This window comes from Arachis ipaensis, chromosome B08, assembly GCF_000816755.2.
Source record: "Arachis ipaensis cultivar K30076 chromosome B08, Araip1.1, whole genome shotgun sequence".
Lineage (NCBI taxonomy): Eukaryota > Viridiplantae > Streptophyta > Magnoliopsida > Fabales > Fabaceae > Arachis > Arachis ipaensis.
In genome coordinates, this window is record NC_029792.2 from 21,290,408 (window position 1) to 21,318,100 (window position 27,693).

General features: G+C 40.4%; 3 protein-coding genes across 8 annotated transcripts; 2 read left to right on the forward strand and 1 right to left on the reverse strand.

The window, feature by feature from the left end:
- On the forward strand, nt 64-19,444 carry LOC107612098. 5 transcript variants are annotated; one of them, XM_021109106.1, is made up of 8 exons: nt 64-383; nt 2,134-2,376; nt 2,669-2,801; nt 13,371-13,433; nt 13,512-13,571; nt 13,858-13,900; nt 14,810-14,854; nt 15,102-15,488. In XM_021109106.1, exons 3-8 carry the CDS (start codon nt 2,690-2,692, stop codon nt 15,163-15,165), a joined length of 387 nt encoding a protein of 128 aa, XP_020964765.1. In that variant the 5' UTR covers nt 64-383; nt 2,134-2,376; nt 2,669-2,689; the 3' UTR covers nt 15,166-15,488. The 5 variants fall into 5 exon arrangements, with proteins under 5 accessions (XP_020964765.1, XP_020964763.1, XP_020964762.1 ...); XM_021109104.1 differs by having other exon boundaries at nt 270-383; nt 2,177-2,376; nt 15,363-15,777; XM_021109103.1 differs by having other exon boundaries at nt 272-383; nt 2,172-2,376; nt 15,363-15,777.
- LOC110265806 (protein FAR1-RELATED SEQUENCE 5-like) lies at nt 15,835-19,157 on the forward strand. Of its 2 annotated transcripts, none has more exons than XM_021109098.1 (2): nt 15,835-16,015; nt 16,679-19,157. In XM_021109098.1, exon 2 carries the CDS (start codon nt 17,603-17,605, stop codon nt 19,016-19,018), a length of 1,416 nt encoding a protein of 471 aa, XP_020964757.1. In that variant the 5' UTR covers nt 15,835-16,015; nt 16,679-17,602; the 3' UTR covers nt 19,019-19,157. Both variants share the same exon structure in this region, with proteins under 2 accessions (XP_020964757.1, XP_020964758.1).
- Nucleotides 19,971-25,911, reverse strand: LOC110265807. Its single transcript, XM_021109100.1, has 10 exons — nt 25,506-25,911; nt 24,754-25,381; nt 24,557-24,654; nt 22,981-23,065; nt 22,815-22,889; nt 21,734-21,823; nt 21,508-21,642; nt 20,825-20,946; nt 20,609-20,678; nt 19,971-20,474 (listed from the first exon to the last, which is right to left on the reverse strand). The coding sequence occupies exons 2-10, from the start codon at nt 25,240-25,242 to the stop codon at nt 20,337-20,339; spliced, it is 1,302 nt and encodes a 433-aa protein (XP_020964759.1). The 5' UTR covers nt 25,243-25,381; nt 25,506-25,911; the 3' UTR covers nt 19,971-20,336.

Here is a 27,693-nt window from a genome sequence, read left to right on the forward strand (position 1 = left end):
GCACGAAGCAGCCCTCCATCTCGTTGCCGTTCTTCAACGTCCAGCCACCGCTGCCATCCGCACTGCTACAGCGTCGGCGCAACGCGTCGCCCTTTTTCTTCCGCCTCCTTTTTGGCGGAGCTTCTACCTCTGTTTGGCTGTGATTCCGCCGCTGTCTCACCGAGGCTCTGCCGATGTTCCGCCGTTCTCCAGCCCTCGTCTTCTAGTTCGAGCTGCTTAGCCCTCTGTTCAGCCCTCTCCGTCGCGTGTTCAAGCTGCTTAGCCCTCTGTTCAGCCTCCGTTCCGCAGCCGTTCTGCCGTTGTTCAGCCATCTCCATCACGTGTTAAAGCTCCAGCTACCTCTCCGTGTACTGTTTGAATTTCAGAACGTGCTCCAGCCTAAGGTGATTTCTTTTCCTTCTTGTTCTTTTTTGTATTAATTATTCAGTTGTTGTTTTATTTGATTGTTGTTTTAATGATTAATATGTTGTTCCAGTTCTTGTTTTGTTGGTGGTTTGCTGTATTTTAAAGTTTTAATTGTTCTTGTTATTTTGATTTTCAGTTTTAATTGATCTTATTAACTTGTTAATTTGATAAATTATTTTTTTGGTGCTGTTCTTAGTCTTTTGATTGTTAGATTGTTCTACTGTTCTTGACCTTTTGATAACTTGTTAATTTGATAAATTGTCTTTATTGTGTTTTCCTGTCCTTGATTTGATAAATTGTTCATTGGGTTGCCGTTAACTAAACTTCATATGAGATTAAATGGTTTGTGATTGGTATTTTTTTTTTATCAAAGTGGTGGTGGGGGGCATCACTTGATTGGTGATTCTTCTTGTCCAAACTCGACGAAGCAAATCTGCAGCAAGATTTTGCATATTTTGATGATTGATGACAAACTTTGATGTTGGCATTTTATGTGTGGTTTTTTTGTTATTTAACTTTTGAGTGTGTGTTTGGATTAGAGTTTGATTGTATAAAATTGATTTTACAAATTTGATTTTAATAAAGCGTGAGTTAGTGATAAAGTGATTTATATTTGGTAATTTTGTATCAAAATGGATTATAATAAAATGAATATTGTTTGGATTACATCATTCAAAATTACGTTTAGATAACAATTACTAAAAAAAGACATAAATTTATATCATTCAAAATTATATTATTTTAGTACTCTTTGACTATAATTTCTTTTGGAAAAAAATTTAAATTTATGTGTTAAAATTTAGTATTCTTTTTGTTATAATTTGTTAGTACTCTTCTTTAGTATTCTTTTTGTATTTAATTATATCTTTCTAATGAAATTTATATTATAAAAATCAACAATAATAAATAAAATATATACTAATTTAAGAACATATAATAAAAAATATATAAAGTCAAATAAAAAAATAAAGTTCTATAAAATAGTACGTATTAATAAAAATGATTAAAAAAATTTATATGAACAATAAATACTAAAAATTCTATTAAAAAAATACAATAATATACATAAGTGAACATAAAAAAAACTCTAAACAAAATATTCATACTATTAACAAGAAAAATAAATAAAAAATTGATAAAAAATTAAAACTTAATAAAGAGTATTAATAATAATATTAAAAATATTTGTTTGTAAATCATAGCCATGAAAAAAAAAATTCAAGAATTTTGATGATTGTTTTTGTATCTTTTATTGTAAATGAGATTGCATGGCAAAATTGGTAAAATGTCAATTAATTTTTTAATTTATCAAGTGAACGTAAAAGCTAAATACAAAAGCTACAATTTGTTGCTTCTTGTGAACGAGAGTTCAAATTCAGAATCATGTTCGCGTTTAGAGAAAAAAATTAGCCAAACAAAAATTACAGCATCAAGAAGATTGAACGTGGTTCTTGTGCTTCCAACTATGAGATTATAATATTGTTGTTGATGTAGTACTTTTAATTTGGATGCTATTTTAAAATTTATATTAGACTATAATTATGTTTTAATGTGTTTATTTATATTTTATTTATTATTTTATTATAAAATAGTTATTCCGATTGAAGCATGGTTGAATCGGTTGAATCAATAAATCAGTGAACCAATAGTTAGAGCTGTTCGATGATTGGTTCAGTTTTTCGAACCTTGGTATTTCTGTTAATTTTGTATTGTTTTATTACATTTTAGCTTTCCTCACCAATCGCCTAAGTTCTAACCCACCGCAGCGCAGCACTGCACCCACCATCTCCTCAAACTGTACCCGCCAGCAACATCCCAACGACGGTGGCGATTTCAACACTATAGTGGCGACAACACCAGCCAACAGCGGCAGCCACTCCACATCCACAACCCATAACCAGCGACAACAGTGGCTGCCTGCTCATCTCATCATTGATTTCAACCACCGATTCCACTTCCCCACCCTCTGTGGTTAGTGCTTTTTCTACTGTTCCATTGTAGTTCCGCAGTTAGATTGATTTTCTTTTCTGGAATTTAATATGATATGTGAATTCATCTTTCCACTTAGTATTTTAGTCACGTATATATTTTCTTTTTAGGAAATTTAGAACATTCGATCATTTTATTTATCATAGTGTATAACCTTAAAAAGTCTAATATTGTGGAATGAAGGTAGTAATGGAGTATCATATTGTAAAGTTTTTGAAGTTTGCAATCTCCAATCCAACTCTGTAACATGTTTCGACTGTTTTTCTTTGAAAAGGAAACGGCAAAAATAAACAAAATGCGGAGGGTTCTGGGAAAGATTTCTGGGTTGCTGAGCAATCGAAATATGATGGGAGTGGATAAAACTGGAAACAAATACTTCACCAAAATGGAAGAGGTTGATGGTATCAGTAAGCGTTTCTCTCTTTCTCCTTATGCATATGCTGCAATTATTCTGGTTTTAATATTGAATGATGTTATTATTTATTTTTATAGATTATATGGGTGATAATGGACTGTGCTATTATTTATTTATTTTGTGGTAAAAGAAGAATTTCATTAAGGTGGAGAGAAGAAGAATACAATTTAGAGGATAAGAGGTCTTCTGTAATAGATAAAAAACAATAAGAATTATCTATAAAGAATAAGTTTCAGTCTCTCAATATGTCTAGGACGGAAAGTCCTCCTTAAAGAGTTACACCAAATAGATGCCAAACATCTATGCCACAAAACTTGCTTGTTAGAAAATTTGTCATTGTAGGTGTGTGCATTGTGCTCCAACCAAATACTCCAAATAGTAGCGTATATTGCACAGTGCCACAATGATTTTGCCTCTTTTCATACTTCTGAAACCAATAAAAACCTAGTTAAGAGGAATTCATCTAAGGTTGCAGGGACCACCCAATATTCATCAAAGATGGCAAACAAATTGTTCAACAAAATCACATGCGAAAATGCAAAAGCAGATGTGAACTTGATTCTGAGTTTTCCAAAAAATAAGACACATTAGGGGAGACAACCTATGTGGCCTTTGAACCTAAACCCTAAACATGCCATTGGTGTTAATTCTGTTAAGCATATCTATCCATATTGAATATTTGACTTTAGAGGGAGCTTTGGACTTCCAAATAGGTTTTGTCAATATGGGAAGAGGTTTTATTTTAGGAATGCATTAGAGATGAATGATTTACAACTAAAACTACCAAGGGAATAAAGAGACCATGACCTTTTGTCGGGGTTGGAATATAAAGAAAAATTATCAAGGAGACTTAAGAGGATCATAAGTTCAGAGGATTCCTTATGATTTAGGTTATGGAAGAATTGGAAGTCCCATGTGAAGAAAGAACCTCGTCTGGTGTAGAAGGCCTGGATAGGGGAGTTATTCAAGGAAGATAGTTAATAGAGATGTAGAAACTCTTAAGAGAGGTATCTTCTATTCAGTGGTCTTCCCATAAGTGATAAGTTAAAACAAGAACTATCACCTACATTCAAAGAAAGCTAGGGTTTAAAAATAGTATAACCTTGAGAAATGAACTTCCAAGGGCTAGAATGAGTAGTATGGGTAGCAGCATTTGCATCCTAACCAGTCCTGTCCAAACCATACTTATTCTTGATAAGTTGATGCCATAGATAGTGAGGTGTTAAAGGAAAGCGCCATAGCCATTTAGCTACCAATGTAACTATATATATGTTTTAGGGTGGTTTCTTTGGTAGCGTCCGCTCCTAACAACCTTGGAAGTATGGCAATATTCGCTTTTATTGGACAAAGGGCCGTTTGAGAAGCTGCAAAAGTTACTTTTTTTTTTAGCTTTTGATTTATGAAAAGTATTAGTATTAATGTTTGGTGCAATTTTCAAAATCAAATTGTAGTTTTTTAAGAAGTTATTTAAGTGCTTATAGAGAAGTTAAAAAAAAAAACTTCTCTCATAATAAAAAAACTTTTTATCACATTTCTTTTAAAATAAGCACTTTTAGAACTAGAAAATCAAACACAAAATAACTTATTTATAAACTACTTTTAATATAAGTATTTATTGTTTAAGCTATTTTTTTAAAAAGAGCTTAATTAAGCTGTGATTCGGCCCGGCCCAGTTGGCACAATGCCTCGACCCGGGCGGTCGGCCTAACAAGGCCGTCAGACCCGAACCGGGAAATCGACCCGGACACCTATTCCCCAGCAGCCAGCCACATGACAGCTGGGACAAGGAAGCTTCCTGGAAGGTGGATCTGCCCTTGTGGGACTCACCCTACTGACAGAGTATATATGGGGAGGGCCTTATCCCTCCCCCACGTTACGTGACAATCCCTTTACTTTTACTGCCATCTGTACGGTATCTGACTTGGGCGTTGGAGTCCTTTTTGCAGGTGGCTCCCCCTCTCCAGCACAACTGCTTGTGAGGTCGTGAGGTCCCGTTTTCTACTCTCCTATACCGTAGCCCGAGAGATCCATCTGTTCACCATCAACGTAGACCAGGCTCCCACCGTCACTCACCCTCTTTGTCCATCCGATCCGTTTGATACCCGAGTCACCGAACATTTAGCGCCGTCTGTGGGGACCTGGCGTGAATGGATTTCCTATTAGGTCCTATGGAAGGAGATGATGGAGGCGAGCCACGTAGGGAGGAAGTGGTTCCCCGAACCAGTGGGGTAGCCTCCTTGGCTTCTTCTCGTGAGCACACGAGACCCCCCCTCGGCGAGGAGAGCCTTCCTCCCGCTCCCGTGAAAGGCGTCCCTTCGGAGGGACGGGGAGCGACTATCCGCGGATAATGCAGGAGCTGCGCTACAGGGTGCAGAACCTGGAACGGGAGCTAGCGGGTAGAGAGCACTATTAGCCTGCCCCGAGACAACATCGTTCCTCATCCCTTCAAAGGAGGAGGGAAACCAGAGGGAGAAGCCTCCGAAGAGACCGCTCTAGGGGCACACCGTACTACCGGTCCGATCCAGAAAGCCAAGGGGAAAGTAGAGAGGTGCCGAGGAGGCGGCAAGACCCTATAATCTATACCCCCCGGCCTCCGGCGAGACGCACTGAGAAGGAAAACCGAGAGGATAGCAGAGAGAGACCAAGGAGAACGCCACGACGCCCTGTGATCATGGGGTAACCCCTTTCCACCACTCCATTCTCGAGGTCCGGCTTCCGAAGCATTTCGATAAGCCGACGGACATGAGATATGACAGCACCCAAGATCCTCAAGAACATCTAACGGCCTTTGAGGCCAGGATGAATCTGGAAGGTGTGGGTGATGAAGTGAGGTGTCGAGCCTTCCCCATGACTTTAGCAGGGTCGGCAATCCGCTAGTTCAACGCTCTCCCCCAAGGCTCTGTGACAATTTTTGCGGACATAACCCGCGCCTTCTTGGCTCAGTTTACCACGCGTATTGCTAAAGCTAAGCACCCGATCAACTTGATAGGGGTAACGCAGAGAAGCGGGGAACCGACCAGGAAGTACCTAGATAGGTTCAATGATGAATGCTTGGAGATTGATGGCCTAACCAATTCAGTGGCCAGTTTATGCTTGACGAACGAGTTGCTGAATGAGGATTTCAGGAAGCACCTTACCACCAAGCCCGTGTTGACGATGCAAGAAATAAAAAATGTGGCTAGGGAGTATATCAATGACGAAGAGGTTAGCCAAGTCGTGGCAGCCAACAACCGGCAGTCCGCCTATAACCGGCAGTCTTCCTATAACCCTTCCCGTCATCCCGGTAACTGGGAAAGGTCGAAGGAGCACTCCAAGGACGGAGGGCCAGCTAAAGCCTTCAAGCCGTTCTCCCGGGTAGGGAAGTTTACTAACTACACTCCCTTGACAGCCCCGATCGTCGACGTGTACCAGCAAATAGCCGACAAAGGGATCCTGTTGAAGCCCCGACAACTCAAGGATAGAACTGGAGGGAACAAAAACCTCTACTATGACTACCACAAGGGCTTCGGCCATAAGACCCAAGATTGTTTAAATTTGAAAGATGCTTTGGAGCAGGCGATTCGGGAAGGTAAGCTGGCAGAGTTCTCACACCTCATAAGAGAACCCAGGAGGCGGGATTGTGACCGATCTGGTGACGACAGGAGCCGTGCCGTGAGACCAAGGCAAGAGCCCGAGGAGGACAATGAGTGCGGCCTTACTATTGTGAACGTTGTAGTCGGGAGAGACGTTGCTCCTAGGTTGAAGTCAGCATGTAGGAAAGATGCCAAAGTCTTGACTGTGTCATTGTCTAGCCCCGTGCCTTCCTCCAGGAGAGTCCCGTCAATATCATTCGGACCAGAGGACCAATGGTTCGACGACTTGCTGGAGAACCCTCCTATGGTGATCACAGCAAGGGTGGGAACTGGTCTGGTCAGGCAAATTCTTGTAGACACCGGAGCTAATTCGAACATCATGTTTCGTAACATGTTTGATGCTCTAGGCCTCCGAGACATCGACCCGAGAACCCATCAACACGGTGTGGTCGGCTTAGGCGATAACTTTATCAAACCTGATAGAATAGTCTCTCTACCAGTCTCCATAGGAGGAGGTCGAGGGAAGAGGTCGGTAATGGCGGAGTTCATTGTTCTAAGGGACTCCACGGCCTCCAACCTCATATTGGGAAGGAAAACCATCGAGTTTGGAGCAGTGATTTGTACCAAACTACTGATGATGAAATTTGTTGCTGATGATGGGTCGGTCGGATCCATCAGGAGAGATTTGGAAACGGCGGTCGCATGCGACAACGCCAGTCTCTCCCTAAGAAAAAAGTCCAAAGAGGCATCCCGGGTCTTCCTAGCTGATCTAGACGCCAGGGTCGACGACAAGCCCAGGCCAGAACCTGAAGGAGATCTCGAGAAGTTCAGGGTTGGCGACTTAGAAGAAAAGTTCACATTCGTAAACAGAAATCTCCCTCATGACTTAAAAGAACCACTGGTGGAAATGATTCAAGCAAACGGCGATCTGTTCGCTTGGACACTAGCCGACATGCCGGGAATTGACCCCCAATTTATGTCCCACCACCTTGCCGTGAAGGCAGAAGCTAAACCAGTGTTATAAAGAAGGAGGTAAATCTCCCAGGAAAGGGCTGACGAGGTGGCCAGGCAAACGGCCAGCTTGCTAGAAGCAGGGTTCATCCGAGAACTGGACTACTCGACCTGGCTGTCAAACGTAGTCCTAGTTAAGAAAGCCAATGGAAGGTGGAGAATGTGCGTGAACTATTCCAATCTTAATAAGGCATGCCCCAAGGATTCCTTCGCCCTCCCTAATATTGATGCTCTTGTAGACGCGGCCGCGGGGTATCGGTTTCTGAGTTTCATGGACGCATACTCTGGGTACAACCAGATACCGATGCACCGGCCAGACGAGGAGAAAACGACATTTATAACGCTAGGGGTACATACTGCTACAAGGTGATGCCTTTCGGACTGAAAAACGTAGGAGCTACATATCAAAGGCTGATGAACAAGGTACTTAGCGAGCTTATCGGCAAGACGGTAGAAGTGTACGTTGACGAGATCTTGGTGAAGACCACCCGGGCCGAAGACCTCATCAGTGATCTAAAGACCGTGTTTGCATCTCTTTGGCGGCACAACATGAGGCTTAACCCTCTCAAGTGCGCCTTCGCCATGGAAGTCGGGGAGTTCTTGGGCTTCATGATAAACCAAAGAGGAGTGGAAGCCAACCCAGAGAAATGTGAAGCAATCCTCCAGATGAATAGCCCGGGGTGTGTCTAGGACATACAAAGGTTAGCCGGAAGGCTTACTGTCCTGTTGCGTTTTCTCGGTGCGTCGGCAACAAAGGCACTCCCATTCTTCAACCTGATGAAAAAAGGGATTGCGTTTGAATGGACCCAGCATGTGAGGAGGCTTTCCACCATTTCAAGAGAATACTGTCGGCACCTCTTGTTCTCGGGAAACCCAAGGACTTCGAAGCATTGTATCTGTACCTAGCCGTAACCGATGAGGCCTTGGTGGCCGTCTTGATACGGGAAGAAGGGAGGGCCCAACAGCCAGTGTATTTTGTTAGCAAAACACTCCAAAGAGCGGAGCTGAGATACAGTAAGTTGGAGAAGTTGGCGTATGCGCTGCTAACCTCATCCAGAAGGTTACGTCAGTATTTCCAAAGTCATCGTATTGTCGTCAGGATGGATCAAGCAATACGTCGAGTCTTGCAAAAACCCGATCTGGCGGGACGGATGATGACCTGGGCAATTGAGCTATCCCAGTACGACTTGCAGTACAAGCCGAGACATGCGATCAAAGCCCAGGCCTCACGGGGGACCCTCACGAAGCTCCGGGAACACGGTGGAAGCTCCACGTTGACGGAGCCTCCAACCAAACGTCTGGAGGAGGAGGGATAATTCTCGAGAGCCCATTAGGAATAGTGTACGAACAAACCATCAAGTTTGAGTTCTTGGTCTCCAATAACCAGGCGGAATACGAAGCCCTTATCAGCGGCCTGCTACTGTCAAAGGAAGTGGGGGTGACAAGGGTAGAAGTGAACAGTGACTCTCAGGTCGTCACATTCCAGATCAACGGGATGTATCAGGCCAAGGACCCCTTACTACAAAAATACCTGGAAAAGGTTAAGAACTTGAGCAAGGACTTTGAAGAAGTCGTGGTACAGCATGTCTCAAGGGAAAGGAACACGTGCGCCGACCTCCTATCTAAACTGGCCAGCACAAAACCGGGAACGAGAAACCGTTCCTTAATTCAAGGCTTGGTAAAAGAACCAACAATCGCCCTGTGCAACCCGTGTAGACGTCGATCCGTCGTGGGTCGCCCCCGTCACCGAATTCTTGGGAAGTGGCAAACTCCCTGACGACCACAAGAAGGCAAAGGAATTGAGAAAGGAGGCAGCCAAATACACAATAGTGCAAGGCCAACTGTTTCAGAGAGGGCTGAGTCAACACCTATTGAAGTGCCTACGACCCGACCAGATAGACTACGTCCTCAGGGAGGTCCACGAGGGTTGTTGCGGCCATCACATAGGGGGGAAGGCTTTGGTTCGGGAGCTCGTCAGAGCCGGTTACTATTGGCCCACGATGATGGCTGACGCCCAAGAATTCGTCAGGAGATGCAAAAAGTGCCAAGAAAACACAAATTTCCAGAAGGCGCCGGCATCCGAACTCAGCCTGCAAATGGCCTCCTAGCCTTTTAGCCAATGGGGGATCGACCTCCTGGCCCCTTCCCAGTTGTCCTTGGACAGGTCCCCGAAAGGCATCACCTTATAGCAGTATGTACCCCCTGGCATTATGAACGCCGTTTTCTCCTCGTTTGGCCAGTGCATCGGTATCTGGTTGTAGCCAGAATATGCGTCCATGAAACTCAGAAACCGATACCCCGCGGCCGCGTCTACAAGAGCATCAATATTAGGGAGGGGAAGGAATCCTTGGGGCATGCCTTGTTAAGATCGGAATAGTCCACGCACATTCTCCACTTTCCATTGGCTTTATTGACTAGGACTATGTTCGACAGCCAGGTCGAGTAGTCCAGTTCTCGGATGAACCCTGCTTCTAGCAAGTTGGCTGTTTGCCTGGCCACCTCGTCAGCCTTTTCCTGGGACATTTTCCTCCTTCTCTGTGCCACCGGTTTAGCTTCTGCCTTCACGGCAAGGTTGTGTGGCATGAATTGGAGGTCAATTCCCAGCATGTCGGCTGGTGTCCAAGCAAACAGATCGCCGTTTGCTCGAATCATTTCCACCAGTTGTTCTTTCAAGTCATGAGGGAGGTTTCTGTTCACGAAGGTGAACTTTTCTTCCGAGTCGCCGATCCTGGCATCTAGATCAGCTAGGAAGACCCCGGATGCCTCTTTGGACTTTTTTCTTAGGGAGAGACTGGCGTTGTCGCATGCGACCGCCATTTCCAAATCTCCCCAGATGGATCTGACCGACCCATCATTAACAACAAATTTCATCAGTAGTTTGGTACAAATCACTACTCCGATCTCGTTGATGGTTTTCCTTCCCAAGATGAGGTTGTAGGCCGTGGAGTCCCTTAGAACAACGAACTCCGCCATTACCGACCTCTTCCCTCGACCTCTTCCTATGGAGGCTGGGAGGGAGACTATTCCATCAGGCTTGATAAAGTTATCGCTTAAGCCAACCACACCGTGTTGGTGGGTTCTCAGGTCGGTGTCTCGGAGGCCCAGAGCATCAAACACATTACGGAACATGATGTTTTAATCGGCTCCGGTATCTACGAGGATTCGCCTGACCAGACTAGTTCCCACCCTTGCTGTGATCACCATAGAAGGGTTCTCCAGCAAGTCGTCGAACCATTGGTCCTCTGGTCCGAATGATATTGACTCTCCTGGAGGGAGGCGCGGGGCTAGACGATGACACAACCAAGACTTTGGCATCTTTCCTACATGCCGACTTCAACCTGGGTGCTAACGTCTCTCCCGACTACAACATTCACAATGGTGAGGCCGCGCTCATTATCCTCCTCGGGCTCTTGCCTTGGTCTCACGGCGCGGCTCTTGTCGTCACTAGATTGGTCACGATCCCGCCTCCAGGGTTCTCTTATGAGGTGAGAGAACTCTGCCAGCTTACCTTCTTGAATCGCCTGCTCCAAAGCATCCTTCAAATCGAAACAATATTGGGTCTTGTGGCCGAAGTCTTTGTGGTAGTTGCAGTAGATGTTTTTGTTCCTTCCAGTTCTATCTTTAGGTTGTCGGAGCTTCGACAGAATGCCTTTGTCAGCTATTTGCTGGTACACCTCGACGACCGGGGCTGTCAAGGGAGTGTAGTTAGTAAACTTCCCTACCCGGGGGAACGGCTTGAAGGCCTTTAGCTGGCCCTCCATCTTTGGAGTGCTCCTTCGACCTTTTCCCGTTATCGGGATGATGGCAAGGGTTATAGGCGGACTGCCGCTTGTTGGCTGCTACGACTTGGCTAACCTCTTCGTCATTGATATACTCCCTAGCCTCATTTTGGATTTCTTGCATCGTGCACACGGGTTTGGTGGTAAGGTGCTTCTTGTAATCCTCGTTCAGCAACCCGTTCGTCAAGCATAAACTGGCCACTGAGTCGGTTAAGCCGTTAATCTCCAAGCATTCATCATTGAACCTATCCAGGTACTTCCTGGTCGGTTCCCCGCTTCTCTGTGTTACCCCTAACAAGTTGATCGGGTGCTTAGCTTTAGCAATACGCATGGTAAACTGAGCCAAGAAGGCGCGGGTTATGTCTGCAAAAGTTGTCACGAAGCCTTGGGAGAGAGCGTTGAACCAGCGGATTGCCAGCCCTGCTAAGGTCACGGAGAAGGCTCGACACCTCACTTCATCACCCACACCTTCCAGATTTATCCTGGCCTCAAAGGCCATTAGATGTTCTTGAGGATCTTGGGTGCCGTCATATCTCATGTCCGTTGGCTTATCGAAATGCTTCAGAAGCCGGACCTCGATAATGGAGTGGTGGAAAGGGGTTGCCCCCATGATCACAGGGCATCGTGGCTTTCTCCTTGGTCTCTCTCTGCTATCCTCTCTGTTTTCCTCCTCAGTTTGTTTCGTCGGAGGCCGGGTGTAGCTTATAGGGTCTTGTCGTCTCCTCGGCACTTCTCTACTTTCCCCATGGCTTCTCCCTTTGATTTCTCTCTGCCCACTAGCTCTCGTTCCAGGTTCTGCACCCTATGGCGCAACTCCTACATTATCTGCGGATAGTCGCTCCCCGTCCCTCTGAAGGGACGCCTTTCCCGGGAGTGGGAGGGAGGCTCTCCTCACCGAGGGGGGGATCTTGTGCACTCACGAGAGGAAGCCAAGGAGGCTACCCCTCTGGTTCAGGGAACCACTTCCTCCCTACGTGGCTCGCCTCCATCATTGCCTTCCATAGGACTTAATAGGAAATTCATTCACGCCAGGTCTCTACAGACGGCGCCAAATGTTCGGTGACTCAGATATCAAACGGATCGGATGGACGAAGAGGGTGAGTGATGGTGGGAGCCTGGTCTACATTGATGGTGAACGGATGGATCTCTCGGACTATGGTATGGGAGAGTGGAAAGCGGGACCTCACGACCTCGTGAGCAGCTATGCTGGAAAGAGGGAACCACCTGTAAAAAGGACTCCGACGCCCAAGTCAGAGACCATACAGATGGCAGTAAAAGTAAAGGGATTGTCACGTACCGTGGGGGAGGGGTAGGGCCCTCCTCATATATACCCTGTCAGTAGAGTGGGTCCCACAAGGACAGACCCACCTTCCAGGAAGCTTCCTTGTCCCAGCTGTCATGTGGCTGGCTGCTGGGGAATAGGTGTCTGGGTTGGTTTCCCAGTTCGGGTCCGACGGCCTTGTTAGGCCGACCGCCCGGGTCGGGGTATTGTGCCAACTGGGCCGGGACGAAACAGTACTTTTATATGAGAATGTGATTGTAGCTGTTCGATCAAATTATGTGTACATTAAATTTATAATTAACAAAGTCATATTAAAAATCATTCTTACATGGTAACCACTTGGTTTATATCCTAATTCTTTAACATGAATGTAGTTCTAATAAATTGTTTAAAGGAATGGAAATATGTTTGATTTGTCTTCTTTTTTTCGGTGGTTTTTTCTTGGCCAAGGCTTTCTACTTTTTTGGTGAGGGTGGTTGTTTTTTGTTTGAGGTTTAAATGGGGTTAGGATTATAAAGGGATGAATAAATAAGAGATAGTTGTTCATCAATATTTTCAACCAAAACTAATCCATGAGTTGGTTACTCCTATTTGTAACTTTGTAATGGAATAACAAAATCTTAAACTAAATAATGGCTTGTATTGTTTACTGAGAAGTGAAACTTTTATGAACAGGCTTTTTGGCAGAACAACTTATACTATTGCAGTAGCGCTTGATAACACTTTCTTATTCCTCTCAGGAAATGATGGAATTGGAAGCAAGGCGTGAACGTGTTAGACAAAATGTTGTTCGTGTGTGTAACTTATATTTTCACGTTAGCTAATAAGTGTAACAAAACAATAACTTTTTCGTAAAAGTCTAGGTCTACAGTCCCCAACACTTTCTTCTTTTATTTGTGTGTTTCTTTTTCTTTAAGTTCTAAAGAGAGAAGAGGAAAGGAGGGCCAAAGAAGGAAGTACAGGCAAACGTGTCAGCCCTGGTTAGATGCTTAAAATTTTGTTATATTCCAAATTTTCTTCTACTTCTTGATTTATTGATTAATTGAAGTTTGATGCAGGAAAAGTTGCTGGTCCAGACTTGAAAAGTTTTATCCGGCAAATTCCAGTTGGCTCAGAAGGTCATCATACATTGCTTTTCTTCTTAAATTATTTGATTCTTTTTTATTTTTTATTTTTTTGAAGCTCACCTTTTTATCTCAAGTACTTAAACTTTTCTGACCTCAAAGCAGAATAATAGATGAATTTTTTTTTTTTCCATAAAAGAAGCCAATAAATTTTTATCACTCTCTGCAAATGATTTACTGATTTTTAGGCTTTGCCATCCAGCATTGAGGTTTCGTACAATTACTATGTATTAATAAACCAGCTCTCCCATTAATACAATTTGACATAATTGCATTATAGGTAGTGAGACTGAAGAATCATCTTGGGCAAGGGGTAGCTTGAGGTGAGTCTTTTTGGAATTGATGGATCAATAGACAAATATCTATTTGAAATTGAAAATGCACATGCTTTGTCATGTTGTGTCTGCAGTCTTGTTTTTTGCTGAGTTCTTATTTTCGAATTTTCAACTTGTGTTGCTTTTAGGCTGGGTTCAAGTCATGCTTCGGGCTTGGTGAAATTAGTGATAAATTGTTAACCTTATATACTTCAACTAATATTTTTTTATATTATATAATATTATTTTTCCATTGTAATAATTTATTTTGGTACAAATATTGTATAATATCTATTGAATTTTATCTCTAACTTTTGATATTCCATTACTTTACTATGTGTAATGTCTAAAATTATATCCATTTGTCCTGGTCCTTTTTGGGTCTATTTTTTTGGACTGGGATGAAGTTTAGGTCTTGAAAAGACCCATCCAAGAAATGGGGTCGGGTCGGGGACTGGGTCTGGGTCTGGGTTTGGGTTTAGCTAAACCTGGTCCAGCCCATGTTCCAATGGCTGTATTTTGGTTTAGCTTCTCTAAGGAGTAAAATTAATTACTATACATACCTAGTCCTAGCGGCTAGAGTGCATCTCTGATGTTTACCAAAAAAAGAAAAAGAGAGTGCATCGCTGATGCTGTACTCTAGAAATTTCATCTTCTATACAAGGTACTTCATTCTTCTTTAGATGTTCTTCATTTTGTGTGACCTGAAGGTCACGGTTTAAGCTGTAGAATTTGCGGATGACTTTATCAGATTACGTTGCATACATTACACCCTTTGGGTGCAATCTTTTCCTAGCTTATTTTCTCCAATTTCCATATCGTATTTGTTATTAAGTAATGCTTTTATTTTTTTTTTTTCATATAAAATACTTTAGAAGTAACCATTCAACATATAGTAATTACATACTCTTTTTGCAGGTTCACTCAAGAGAACAAAACTGAGAAAGAAAAAGTGGAACCTAAGTAAGTTCACAGCAACATGACTGGATATTCCAAGTCAATTAACATTAAAATGAGCCAAAATTCTGTAAATCACATTTTCATTTGGAGATCTATATAAAAATCATAACTCAGCTAATTGATACAAATCTATGCTATAAATACAATTATTCAAACATGTTGAATTTCTTAAAGTAATCATTTCCCAAGCTTTTGGGTTATGATATATAATTTCTGAACTTTCTTATTTGCTCCTTAATATATTGTTTAGGTCCTCAGAGTCAACAGGATCTGGTGCAACTTTTAGGCCCGGAACCTGGCAACCGCCAACTTGAGTTTTTGTTACAATAAAGAGGAGCCTTTTTGACATCAACATTCTTGTGTGTTAGCCTCATGCTATGTTTTTTAGAAATTACATGCTTGGTTTATTTTCTTGCCAAAAATTTTTTGACAATTTTTCCCGTACAAAGTACAAAATTGTAGTATTTCCTTGGTCATTCATAAACATCAATTCAACAAATGTGAACACCAGAACAAGCCAACATGAGGGTACAGCCAAAACAATGGTGCACTATGGATTTATGATGTGGGAAGCTCTAAAATCAAAGGACCAAACATGCATTTGGATCACAGCTTTTCGGTTAAGTCTCCTGCATTTCATTTGAGCTCAGGATCGCATTCAACTCTCATTTTTCAACCTTTTTTACCTCGATTGTAGAAATCATGACCTATTGCTTTTCATTTAGCTATTTATCTTTTAAATGATAGATTTGGATCCACCATATAGTTAAGGTTCGAGGCATAGCTGCAGTTAGTTACAATGAGAAAGGCATATCTGAACTTGATAGACTCGTATGTTATCAGAGGATAGATAACTTATCTTTGTATGACTGTAAGTTCTGTCTAAGCATCGAGGATTTGGATTCATAAAAAGTTTAATCTCTCTCTCTCTCTCTCTCTCTCTCTCTCTCTCTCTCTCTCTCTCTCTCTCTCTCTCTCTCTTCTCCTCTGTCTCCTTTGAAGTGCCCCTTCGATCTCTCTCAAGGGTGGAACCCTTGAACTATGGAGGCTGGTTCTGGATCTCTGACTCGCCTGGTGTCCCTTGTGTCTGCTGGGTTGCGTCGTTGCTCTTCGGAAACGGTGAAATTTGGCTCCTGTTCGTTCCTATTCTGTGCTCTTACATTGGTGAGTATAATTTTTTTAGCTTTGTTCTATATCGGAGGAATATGCAATTATGCTGAATTTGTTGAGATGGTTGTTAATCTGTTGTGTTAGGCATTGGATATACTGGTTTTGTTTCCCAAAAAATGCACAGAGTTGCTTAAATTGAATTTTTAAAAGTAAGTTAATACCTCTATTATGATGCTTAGGAACAAGATGAACCCTGTAATCGACCGCCGAAAAAATTGTTTATTAGGGGCTGATTGTGATTGGAACAAAAGCAGATCCTTATGGCTTTACCAAGAATAGTAAACTTAATAAAATATTTAACCGTTGTCATGGTCTTGAGGTCCCGATGCTGTAAAATCAAATAACCAAACTTATGCTTTTGAAAACAAAACTATGTGCGTTTAGTATAAATGATTTTGGTTAAACTGAATTTGATATATTCTTTTAGCAATTCTCTTCTGGTCAACCTTAACCCAAAAATTAAGAAATTATCTTTGTAATGTTAGAAACCAATGAGTCAACCAATTTATTTAGACCATACACTGTGATAAACTATTGACTGACGACTATGGACTTCGCTTAATGCTAATTTAAGTTGCAATTTTCTCCATTTAAGTTAATTCCATAAGCGACGTGTACAACATGCTTTGTTCCTCAATGGATTTTTTTTAAATCCAGGGATGTCTGATAGTGAGTCGGATTTGGATGATGGCAGCACGTCAGAGTTGTCAGGTCATTGGACTAATGGTTGGAGCACCGATTCGGGAGATGGGGAATGACTTGAACGGGTTGGAGGAACCGCTGACTGAGGAAGGGGATAGTGGCCATTCCGACAGTGAATACGACGGCAGGGATGGTGGTGGAAGCTATATGCATGCTGCTGCAGAGGATCATGCAAACTCCGAGAATGTCATGGGTAAACAATTCAGTTGTCCAGACCCTGTGATTGCTTTCGTGTTGTTATCTGCAGAATTTAATGGGATTGAAGATGCGTATGCAAGCTATGTCGCGTATGCAAAGGGAATTGGCTTTGCAGTGCGAAAGGGAGATTCTATTAAAGACAAGGAGGGGAATATTGTTAGGAAGTTTTTCTACTGCAATCGGCAAGGGCTGCGTGAAAAGAAGCATTACGAGCGAGTTGATAGAAAAAGGACTCATAAACCGGAGACGAGAACGAATTGCAATGCCAAGCTTGTGATGTTTCTAGAAAAAAGTTGTAGGAAATGGCGGACGAAAACATTGGTCGAGGAACATAATCACGAATTGGCACCCCAAGAGTTCACTAATGTCATGGCTCCACATAGGAAGATCCCTGAAGGGCACAAAGCGCATATACATAGCATGCATGATGCTGGGTTCAAAACAACTCAAATAATGGGCTTCTTTGCCCACATGTGTGGTGGATATCGGAATCTTAACTTCATTATTAAGGACTTGTATAATTATATGGATGGAGTTAGGCAATCAAGGATTGTCGAGGGAGGTGCAGCCGCAGCAATAAGCTACTTGAAGGGCAAGGCTGAGTTGGATCCGATGGCAGTTGTGCAGTACTCTTATTGCGTTGAGAAGCACCTTGGGCACCTATTTTAGTCAGATGGTAACATGCAGCATGACTATGAATGCTTTGATGATGTGTTAGCATTTGACTCAACGTACAGAAAAAACTTATATAACAGACCTCTTGTGATCTTTTCTGGCACCAACCATCATAGACAGACAATTATTTTTGGGTTCGGTTTGCTAGAGGACGAGAAGATTCCTTCCTACAAATGGTTGTTAAGTAGCTTCTTGGAGGTAATGAGGCACAAGGAGCCGAAAGTCGTTGTCACAGATGGCGATGAATCCATGCGAGAGGCCATTAGAGGTGAATTCCCTAGTGCGACACATAGACTATGCACCTGGCATCTTGCTCGAAATGCAGTTGTTAATATTAAAGACAAAGATTTTTGTGCTGCGTTTAAGACTGCTGTGTATGGTCACTTTGATATGGAAGAGTTTGACAGATATTGGGTGGACATGATCACATCATTCGGTTTAGAGGACAACGATTGGGTCGCAAAGACATACGAAAAGAGAGAGATGTGGGCAAATGCTTATTTGTGTGAGAAGTTTTGTGCCGGCATACGAACCACTTCTCGGTGCGAGGGTATTAATTCATCACTTATGAAATTTATCAAGTCTGGGAATTGCTTACTTGAGTTAGTTGAGAACCTGGATCGAGTAGTTAAAGATTACCGGAATAACGAGTTCATTGCAGATTACAAGACTCTTTACTCAAATCCGGTGTTGACAACGGGTCTTGAAGCATTGGAAAGATCTGTGAGCAAGTTCTACACGAGGGAAATATTCTATGAGGTGCAAAAACAGATTGAGGGAGTTGGGCCATTGTTAGTGTTGCACAGGGACAGTATCGGTGGCACGGAGAAGTTCATGTTCCGAAAGTATCGAAAGCCCCATCATGTAGACTCGGTTTTCGTGGATAGAAGTTGTGATAAGTATGAATGTTCTTGTAAGTTATGGGAGAGATTAGGGATACCTTGCTGCCATATATTTTGTGTCTTGAAAGAGCTAGAGAAAGAAGAATTGCCGAGCCGATTGGTCCTGCGCAGGTGGTGCAAAGATGCCAAGGTCGCCGATAGTAGTAGTCAGCATGCCTCAGTCAATCCCACGGATGGATTTCGTGTTAGATATGGTGCATTGTGGAGTGCCTGCCTGTCACTGTGTTTTACAGCCGCGCAATGCACGGAAACATACAACACTGCCATGACAGAGGTAGCCAGAATGTCGAGGGAGTTTGAATCTCTAGGTGACATAGGGCAAAGGAGCAGTCGTGTTCAAGTAGGAGCGGATGAAACTCACATTCTCGACCCAAAGGTTATCAGGTCCAAGGGTGCACCTCGGGGGAGCACAAATGCGAATAACGGGAGGCACTGTAGGCGGTGCCTCGGATTAGGCCACGACAGAAGAAATTGCACTGCCATGGATGACGATGTTGTTGATGAGGTATGTATTTGTTGATTAATTCCTGGTATTCTGGTGATCCGTATGCGCTTGATGTGGTAATTCTTGACATTTATACTTGTTACTTATGTCATGATAGTTCTAGTGCATTAATGTTTTGAACTATACCATTTGATTGCACAAGCGATTTTTTTGTTTGCAGGGTGGTGGATCCGGCTGTAGGCCAGTTTATACTTCCGGAAAGAGGTCACAACGAAAGTAGGTTCATGGTCATGACTGCATGTGATTGAAGTCTTTAGGTGGTTAGGAAAAATTTACATAGTTGTACCTTGGTTGTTCAATGTAAATGATTCTAGTTGTGCTGTCAATTTAGTTGGTTTTTTTGGTAGGTTAATGTGATGTAAACATTGGTTATTATGTGATGGTTGTCCCATGAATGAGACCTTTTTGAGGCATTACTTTTGGTGTTGAGTGCAAGTAGTTTGTTCTATTCCTGTCATAGCTCCTTCATTTTGATTTTAGCCATTATTAAGGCAGGTTTTTTTTCTTATCTTTTGTTATTGTGAAGAATTTTTAAGCCACGCAGTAACTTATGTCATTCACTTACTTATGTAGTTCCAAGTTTTGAATTTCTTTTTTTGAGCATGTCTAAACTGTTGGCCATTTAAATAAGGCTAGAATTGTAACTAAAAGAAATCATTACTTAACATTAGGCATTTGTGCAATCTAACTTTTCATCAACATCAAATCACCAATAAAAGGATATAACTTTTCATCAATATCAAATCACCAACAAAATGAGATGCATCAGGTCACGCTTGGAAAAATATATTCCATTAACTGCAACGTTGTTGGGGAGTGGAAAAAATAAATTCCATCAATTGCAACATTGTTGGTGAGTGGACCTGTATTATTAACAATTTGCCATGCATGAATGCTTTGTGCTGACAGTTTAAATGGTTGAATCTGTGAACATAAAAGGTGCTGCTAATGACAGTAAGAAACTTCATCTAAAAGTTATAGTCATTGTACACAAGTATACACCAAAGTTATCGGGCAACCATTTCTGAAGGCACACCAACAAAAGTATGCCACTCAATCTGTATTCTCTAACCATTACTAAAGGCTATGCCAATAATGTTGTAAATTAAAGCCTACACACCATTCAAAATATATATGTCCGGTAGCATCAAATCCACATAACATGTTAAAGATCACATGTGCTGTAGCACAAACAGATCAGTTTTCACTTACATATTGGTTACACAAATGACCTTACAAAATAGCACAACTAAAAAGTCCTTGAACGGAACAAAAGTTTGTATGCCTCAAACAAAAGAAACAGATTCAGTGGCAAAGTACGCCTTCCGGATTGCTACCATGGAGCAATTGTGAAACTCCTCCAGTAATTTAGAGCTGCTTCAACGGTTTCCATTCTGTTATCATTGTGATACTTTAAAACCATGTCGATTGCAAGGCGCATCCTTCTATAATCAGTCACAAACTGAAATGCCTATAATAATCACAAGCGCGTTGTGGGTTAGGATACGCAATAGTGCAGCTTTACATTTGACGATATTTCATACAAGCTCATTGGGAAGTGAGGTAATTCATTATAGTTGCATGTAAGGTAAGTGCAGATGATACCTCGATATCGTAGTCATAGAACAAGTGGTACATGATCATCCACTGCGCAACAAATACGCCACAATCATTGCTATTCGGGTTATTGGCCCCGTGTTTGATAACAAGACAAATCAAGTCACCCAATCAGATTTCAATTTGTTTTAACCAATTGAAGTAACGTAATAGTTGCAACCATTAAATATAAATTTTACTTTGTTCTACGTCTAAATAATTCACCTTTCAGGAAGTTGTTGGGCAACTTCAGGCTCCTTTATGTCAAACTCATTGCATTCTATTTTGTCAGTATCTGCATTAGCATACCAAGCACAGTCATCCAAGAGGTCATCCAGAAATATTGCCTGTGTAACAATAATAGTTCATTTGTGTTAATTATGTCTAGTTTAATGCAAGAATTAGGTTGGGAATTTTAAATAAATAACTATAACCAAATGGTCCGGGATTAAACTATCGCAACATACACTTATCGCAAACACAGCAACCTTAATTTTGAATTTCAACATGTGAACTGTTTCTGCATGTGATTTTATTACCTAGGTAGAGGAAGATCCAGTTACTCCAACCGTAAATTAAGACTGCAAAGTTGATTTAATCATGACTTTTGGATTTTTTAAACAAATTGGAATGGTTAGTATTCTACAATATAAGTCACCCATTCTTTTCAACTCATAGCAGTACATTTGATGTGGATATTAAAGGAAGACACCAGGATTCGACAGTTGGAGGCCTTTAATTCAACACCCCATGGCTAGTAGTTTTGTCGACACTAATGCAACTTGATCTACAGTTACATGTTAAGGTCATGCAGTATAGAAATGGGGACATATGCTTTTTTCAAAAAATCGTTCATTGTCATTACTACGCAGTTAGGCTATTTAGACCTTACGGAATAAGAACATTACCAATTTTTGGATCTGGCGACGTCTCTTTGACCTGGCTGTTGGGGACCGCAGCGAGCCAAGATACACCAGTTGCTTTTGTGAGAGGTCAACAATAACGAGAAACCAATGGTTATCGCACCACATAGGGCAGTAAATCTACCACAAAATTACCGGAGACAAAGTGTGTAATCAGTCATGTACGATAGTCATGTAGGCAGCAGGCAGAAATTTAATCATGTTTGCGTACCTTCAGCACATCGTCAGCGTAGCCCATGAAGTCCTTGCGTATAGCAGAAATGGTTGCTTCAGGTATAGGTCCTCGCCCAGTCGCTATTTGCTACAAATAAAAAATATTACATCGCCAGTCAGAGTTTCGGTTAATTAAAAACCACGTGTACAGGGACGGATCAACTTTGGAGATTGTGGGGGACAAGTGCCCCCTTTAAAATGTTATAGCGGCACATGTAGTACATGGGATAAAAATTTATTCGCCCACACTCAATAAATAAGTTTGACGCCGATATAATTTTTTTTAATCAACCTCTGTTTCCATAATGTACAGAGAAAATATCTAACTATTTTATAACAATATCATGTTGATTATAATAATAACTAAATAATCAGAATAAAAAGATAATACAAAATTAAAATAAAAAATTAAGTCAGTAATTTAAATTTAAGTATTAAAAGTCATGTTTTTTTTAATGCTCTCTGAAATTCTAATCCTCTTCACTTGTTCTTTCTTAACTCTGTTATTTCCAAGAAAACCTACTTAACTTCATTCTTTAAATTCTTTCGACTCAATTAAAGATTTATTATTGAATTTTATATATTTTAGGCCTTCGATTATTTTGCATGTTATTTTGTAATTATATTTCTGTACATTTTGTCATTACATGGTTGATTATTATTGAATAATCAGATCCATGAGTAATTTAAATTTGGAAATCTAGCTATATTAACTAACGATAGAGAACAGTTAAAATGAAAAGTAACATTCAAATATACGGATATTTATTCATGTTTCTTCTATTGAAGTTAGTTCTAGCTTTTTTAGTATTAACGACATCAAGTAAAAAAATTAATTATTTATATTATAAAGAGTCAATTTCATCGTCGTGTAAGACATGAAATTGGACCTGATTATTTAGTAATATATATAAAAAAATGAAACATTTAATTGTCTTCTTAATGAAAGAATTATTCAAACTTTTCAAGCGGTGTAATTATCCGTCGCATCTCATGTATCACGGGCATTCGCTACTTTCCTGTTTATCCCCTATTGCAGTTGATCAATGTAAACCAGATTATAGGGTTCGGAAAATAACCACAAATGTCGTTGGAAGATACCACTGCAGCCTGGTCGAGTCAAACGCAAGCATCCTTGCCAGCAGAATCAACACCTGCGTTAAAAAAATGTCATCAAGAAGAGATCATGCTGCCAAAACCAGATAGCAGGCACAAACTTTAGACAGATATGGATGTGTCACATACGTCATCCACTATTTGCTTTCCCGGTTCTAATGTCCTCAGTGCCTTCTGTGTCATCGCACAGTGTGGATTCGAAACAAGCATCTCCCTGAATTCGTTAATCATATCAAAGTTAACGAGTAAACTACTAAGGGTGTGTTTGGCAAACGCGTTGAGGAGGAAAGAAGCACGTTTGAGTCTCTTGAAAGTTTCACTTTTATGTTTGGCAACTTTTATCCTTCTGAACGCAGAAGTGATTCTGCCTTTAAACGTACGTTCAGGAGAAGCTAAAATTTGTAGCTTCTGCGTTTCACGTTCACGGTGGCTGATTATCTTAGAAAATTAGGTGGAAATTTTATTTCTTTTTCACTAATCCTATCCTTCATTTTCTTCTATACAAAGGATACTAGTAACTATTACCATCACAGTTCTCTATATTTTCTCCTACTTGTTCTTAGTTCCAATTTTTTTCATCAAAATGGTTCAAATTTGTTTCAATCACTAGCAAAGTGAATATTTTAATTTTTTTATTATTTTTAGTATTCACTTTCATATTTTAATTTTTATATTTTTTATTGTATTTTATATTTATAGGATAAATATTTTTATATTATTTGTGTAGTATTCTAATTTCTCATGTTATGTTGTTATATGAGTTTTTTTATCATTTACTATACTATTTTTTATATGTATATTTTTTATGAAAATTTTTTTATTTTTGTTTGCTTTGTTCATGTGATTTTTATTTATTTTATTGTATTTTTTTATTCATATGACAAATGTTGTTGATTTTTTTATTGTGTTCTAATTTTTAAATATTTTATTAATTTTATGATATTTTTATTATTTTTTGTTCATATGAATTCTTTTTTTTTCTATCCTTTACTGTATTGTATTTATGTTGTCTATGAAATTTTTTTATTTTTTTATTTGATTTTATTCATATGAATTTTATTTACTTTTTATTGTATTTTTTTTGTTCATATGATATATGTTGTTGGTTTTATGAAATTTTAATTATTTCTTATCTGTATCAATTTTTTTTTATTCTTTGATGTACTCTATTTTTGTTTTGTATTAATTTTTTTATTTTTTATTCTGATTTTATAAAATTTTTAATTGTAATTATTATATACTATATTTATTATCAAAAATTATATAAAAAAATTATTTAAATTGATGTCTTTTTTGGTAATTTTTCATCTAAAAGTGATTTTGAGTAGTATAATCCAAACAACATTTATTTTACTATAATCAATTTCGATATAAAGATGGCCAAATATAAATCACGTTAATTCAAACTTACTTTTCATCAAAATCAATTTTACAAAATCAATTTTATGCAAACTCCCGTTTGCAAACTGTAATCCAAACACGCACTAAATACGTGTTTTGTCCTCCAACAGGAACCACTTTTGATGGGAAAATGTTTGGAACAGGGATTAAATTGGATATATTGCCTTTTTAAAAATACTTGACAGATTCAATTTTATCTCCCGTGGCCAAGTCAAGTGATTAGTTTCCACGTTATTTGAACCTATTTATATAATTGCAGTTTCTAGTGCCATCATGTATACAAGTGTGGATATGTAAAACTCACTCTTGATCCAGTTTTGTGTTAAAGATGTAGGCGGCGATGGCCAAGTGTAAGCCTTCTATCTCCATGTCGAGTGTAGGTTGAAACGAGACCGGCATACCCTGAAAAATGATAGCAGGATTTAAATTCATTCAGAAACAGAAACGATTGACATCAAATAGAATAAATTCAACTACCACCTCAATGTTAAAGGAACAAACCTTGGGTATTGTTTTACCAATGTCTCCCGCCATGAAACTGCTATCCAGGTTCCGATGCAGCATGAACTTCTGTTGAAGGTTCCTTGCTCGAGCAATCTTAACGGTCGTGTTCATGACATACGAGCTTTTGGGTCCGTGACATCCACGTGAACTCATCGAAGCCGGAAACAGATTACGCCTCCCCCTAGGACTGGACTTCGGCATAGCAGTCTTGAATGAGACCTTTTTTTTGCCCTTGCCTCGGCTGAACTTGAACGACCCATCGTCTGAGTTGGTGATATGATTCAGCTTTGGATCATAATCCGGGTCATCATTCCTATTGTTCTTGGTCCTGGTCTTACGTTGTTTGTAAGTTCTTAGCCCTGTGGTGTCCGGCTTGTTCAGGGGTTCCGTTGTAGTCGTCCCCCTGTTCCTAGACCAAATGATGTACGGGGAGTTGCTACCAACCATTGGTAAACCGTCCTTCCCACTCATGGCTTGCTGGAGCATTTCAAGCACATCGTCATTGAATTGCCCTTGTTTTGCGATTATAGCCTTCAGGTCATCTATCTGTTGTTGGATCTTCACAACTTGAGAAGCCACATTTAAGGTGTCACCTACCTGTCAAACCCCGTGGCTGTTTTCTTTCCTACACAGACAATTGTTTGTTTAATGAATTTGCGGTCGAGAATGAAATTGTGTTTACACAACTCCAACATGAGCTACAATAGTCGAAAAAAGTCTCAAAACCAAATGAACTAGAACATAATTACCTCTGCGACTCCGGTGGGGTTTGGGTATGACTTAAGATGGTTTTGAGGAGTGGGCTGCTGTTTAAAGGCTTTGATGCAGGCCATTCTTGAATTTTGTCATCGTCGGAGGAAACCTCCACCGGCCCATCAAGTAACTCCATCTCCTTCTCCATTTTACCGTTAACCTGCAGACAACCAATTTCCTCAGCATTCTAGCAGAAGGAATTGGGTGCCGTTAATTGGGTGACCAACTCGTGGGTTCGTGTGCTAGTGGAGGTCAGGCGAAGGTCACTATATTTAGGTGCGGGATCAAAGTCACCCACTGATTTGCATGAACCCTAATTCAGTTAACATGATGTGAACACCGTGATACCTCATTCTTGCATTGGGTGGAAGTTTTGAGTACTGCCCAATGGAAGGCGCACAAAGCCTTTTAAATCCACTCTTCTTTTATGTCCTTTTATATGCTGGGTTAAATTTCTTTTAGGAATTTTTTAACCAAATTTTTTTTTTGGTTCGAGCCTTTGAAGTAAAGATCTTTGGGTCGAATTGTTTTTTCTTTTTTCCAGTATCTGGACACTTTTTTTGTTGGACTATGGGGACAAAAAATAATAGGAACAATAAGTTTGAAATGGCTTATATTGCTTAGTCATGCAATGGCGCTGGGTGGTTTTTGGTCATCATCCCGTTTGTGGTTCCCGAAACCCAAAAAGCTAAGAAACATGAAACAACCACATCGAGACAAATGAGGTAGCTAGGAAAAGGTAACTAAGTTGAACACAGCAACGAAAGCATAATTTAGAGTATAACATGGTAATAATGAAAATCATGGAAAAACAATTGGCAATAACATATCGAGTGCTGAATTTCTGGACTAATAAAATGTTTTTGTTTAAAACAAATGGCAACCATCTCTAAGGAGTAATATTGTTAAATTATTTGGGGACCCGTGTTCAACGTTAAAGTGCACAATGTTTCTCTGTTGTGGTTCACAGCTTAAAATTTGTCTACTTGCAGTCGCTATGAATACCCCCACTGGAAGTTGACAAATCATAAAAGCATTAGGTGTTATTGCAACAAAAAGGACAGCAGCTTTCCCGATATACTAGGATAATAAATAAGAACACTGGCTGAAGGGTCCTGAATATTGAGTACACAAGGATAGCCCTTTTTTAATGAAATGTGCTACGTTGCTTACTTTTAATGTTAGCTAACGGACTAGCAGAGAAACTATTTCATTCTTACAACATGAATTAGCTAAATAATTGTCTCAATAGGAAAGCAGTTCCTTTCGCATAGCCCACAACTCTCATGGTTCACACTGTCGTAAACCGATAAAAGATGCCTTGGGTTAGATAAAAACAGTGGATAACAAGCTATGTAAACTAACGAATTATAGTTCTCAATCTCTTGCAAAAGACACATGGCAACGTTTGCCTCCAACGGTGTGAATGCTTTATATAAAGTTGAGTGATGTTGTCACTGAAGGGACGACAGAGACAACATTAGAAGAGTCAGGGGAATACCTTTTACTAGACAACAACTGGCGAAGAATATATTCCCTGGATAGATCCTCCTTAGCCCGAGAAAGAATCACTCATTGTGGAGAATAAGTATGTGTATTTACTTTGGACGACGATGCTGGTCTCTTTAACAGGAGTCACCCTCCATGGACAAGCCAATAAAGGTGTGAAAACGTGAAGAGAAGGTTTGAGTGATTCGCAGTGGGTTATTAACCAAAGGATGTGAATAGATGAAGAATTCGTTAACCAACATCCCGCATTCCTAAACCAGAGACATGGTCCGACCCGGTTAAAACAGCGTTTGCGCTCGCGCCTTCTTCTTGACTTGCATGATTCCTGGGATTGGTGGACAGGTCTATGATTCCGTGCATTACCTCATGTGTACTTTGTTCTACACTCCCATATTTAACCATTTTTTTATTGATTACTGTTCGACTCGGTTATTGCAGTGTACTTCATCTGACTATGGCATGTAATTTTCAATTGACCACATCGTATTTGATTTTTCCTAGTTGCCAAAGTATAAAATTAAGTGTCAACTTCTTTTGTTTGATGCCATTCTGAGTTAGATATTTTTTACTCACTGTTAGGGACATTTTATTTTTGTTACCCATTTTTTGTTTACATTTAAATTATTCATAACTTTTGTTATTTTTTTAAAAATTGCTTCGATTTGCGTGTAAATT

Bases quoted from the DNA above. Each gene is read 5' to 3' on its own strand.
- LOC107612098 (XM_021109104.1), top strand. From the start codon at position 2,690: ATGCGGAGGGTTCTGGGAAAGATTTCTGGGTTGCTGAGCAATCGAAAT. The intron at 2,802-13,370 runs GTAAGCGTTTCT...TTTTTCTTTAAG, and splicing joins GGAAGAGGTTGATGGTATCA to TTCTAAAGAGAGAAGAGGAA. The intron at 13,434-13,511 runs GTTAGATGCTTA...AGTTTGATGCAG, and splicing joins AGGCAAACGTGTCAGCCCTG to GAAAAGTTGCTGGTCCAGAC.
- LOC110265806 (XM_021109098.1), top strand. From the start codon at position 17,603: ATGCAGCATGACTATGAATGCTTTGATGATGTGTTAGCATTTGACTCA.
- LOC110265807 (XM_021109100.1), bottom strand. From the start codon at position 25,242: ATGCTCCAGCAAGCCATGAGTGGGAAGGACGGTTTACCAATGGTTGGT. The intron at 20,947-21,507 runs GTAATGTTCTTA...ATTGTTACACAG, and splicing joins GTCGCCAGATCCAAAAATTG to GCAATATTTCTGGATGACCT. The intron at 20,475-20,608 runs GTATCATCTGCA...TGATTATTATAG, and splicing joins TCTATGACTACGATATCGAG to GCATTTCAGTTTGTGACTGA.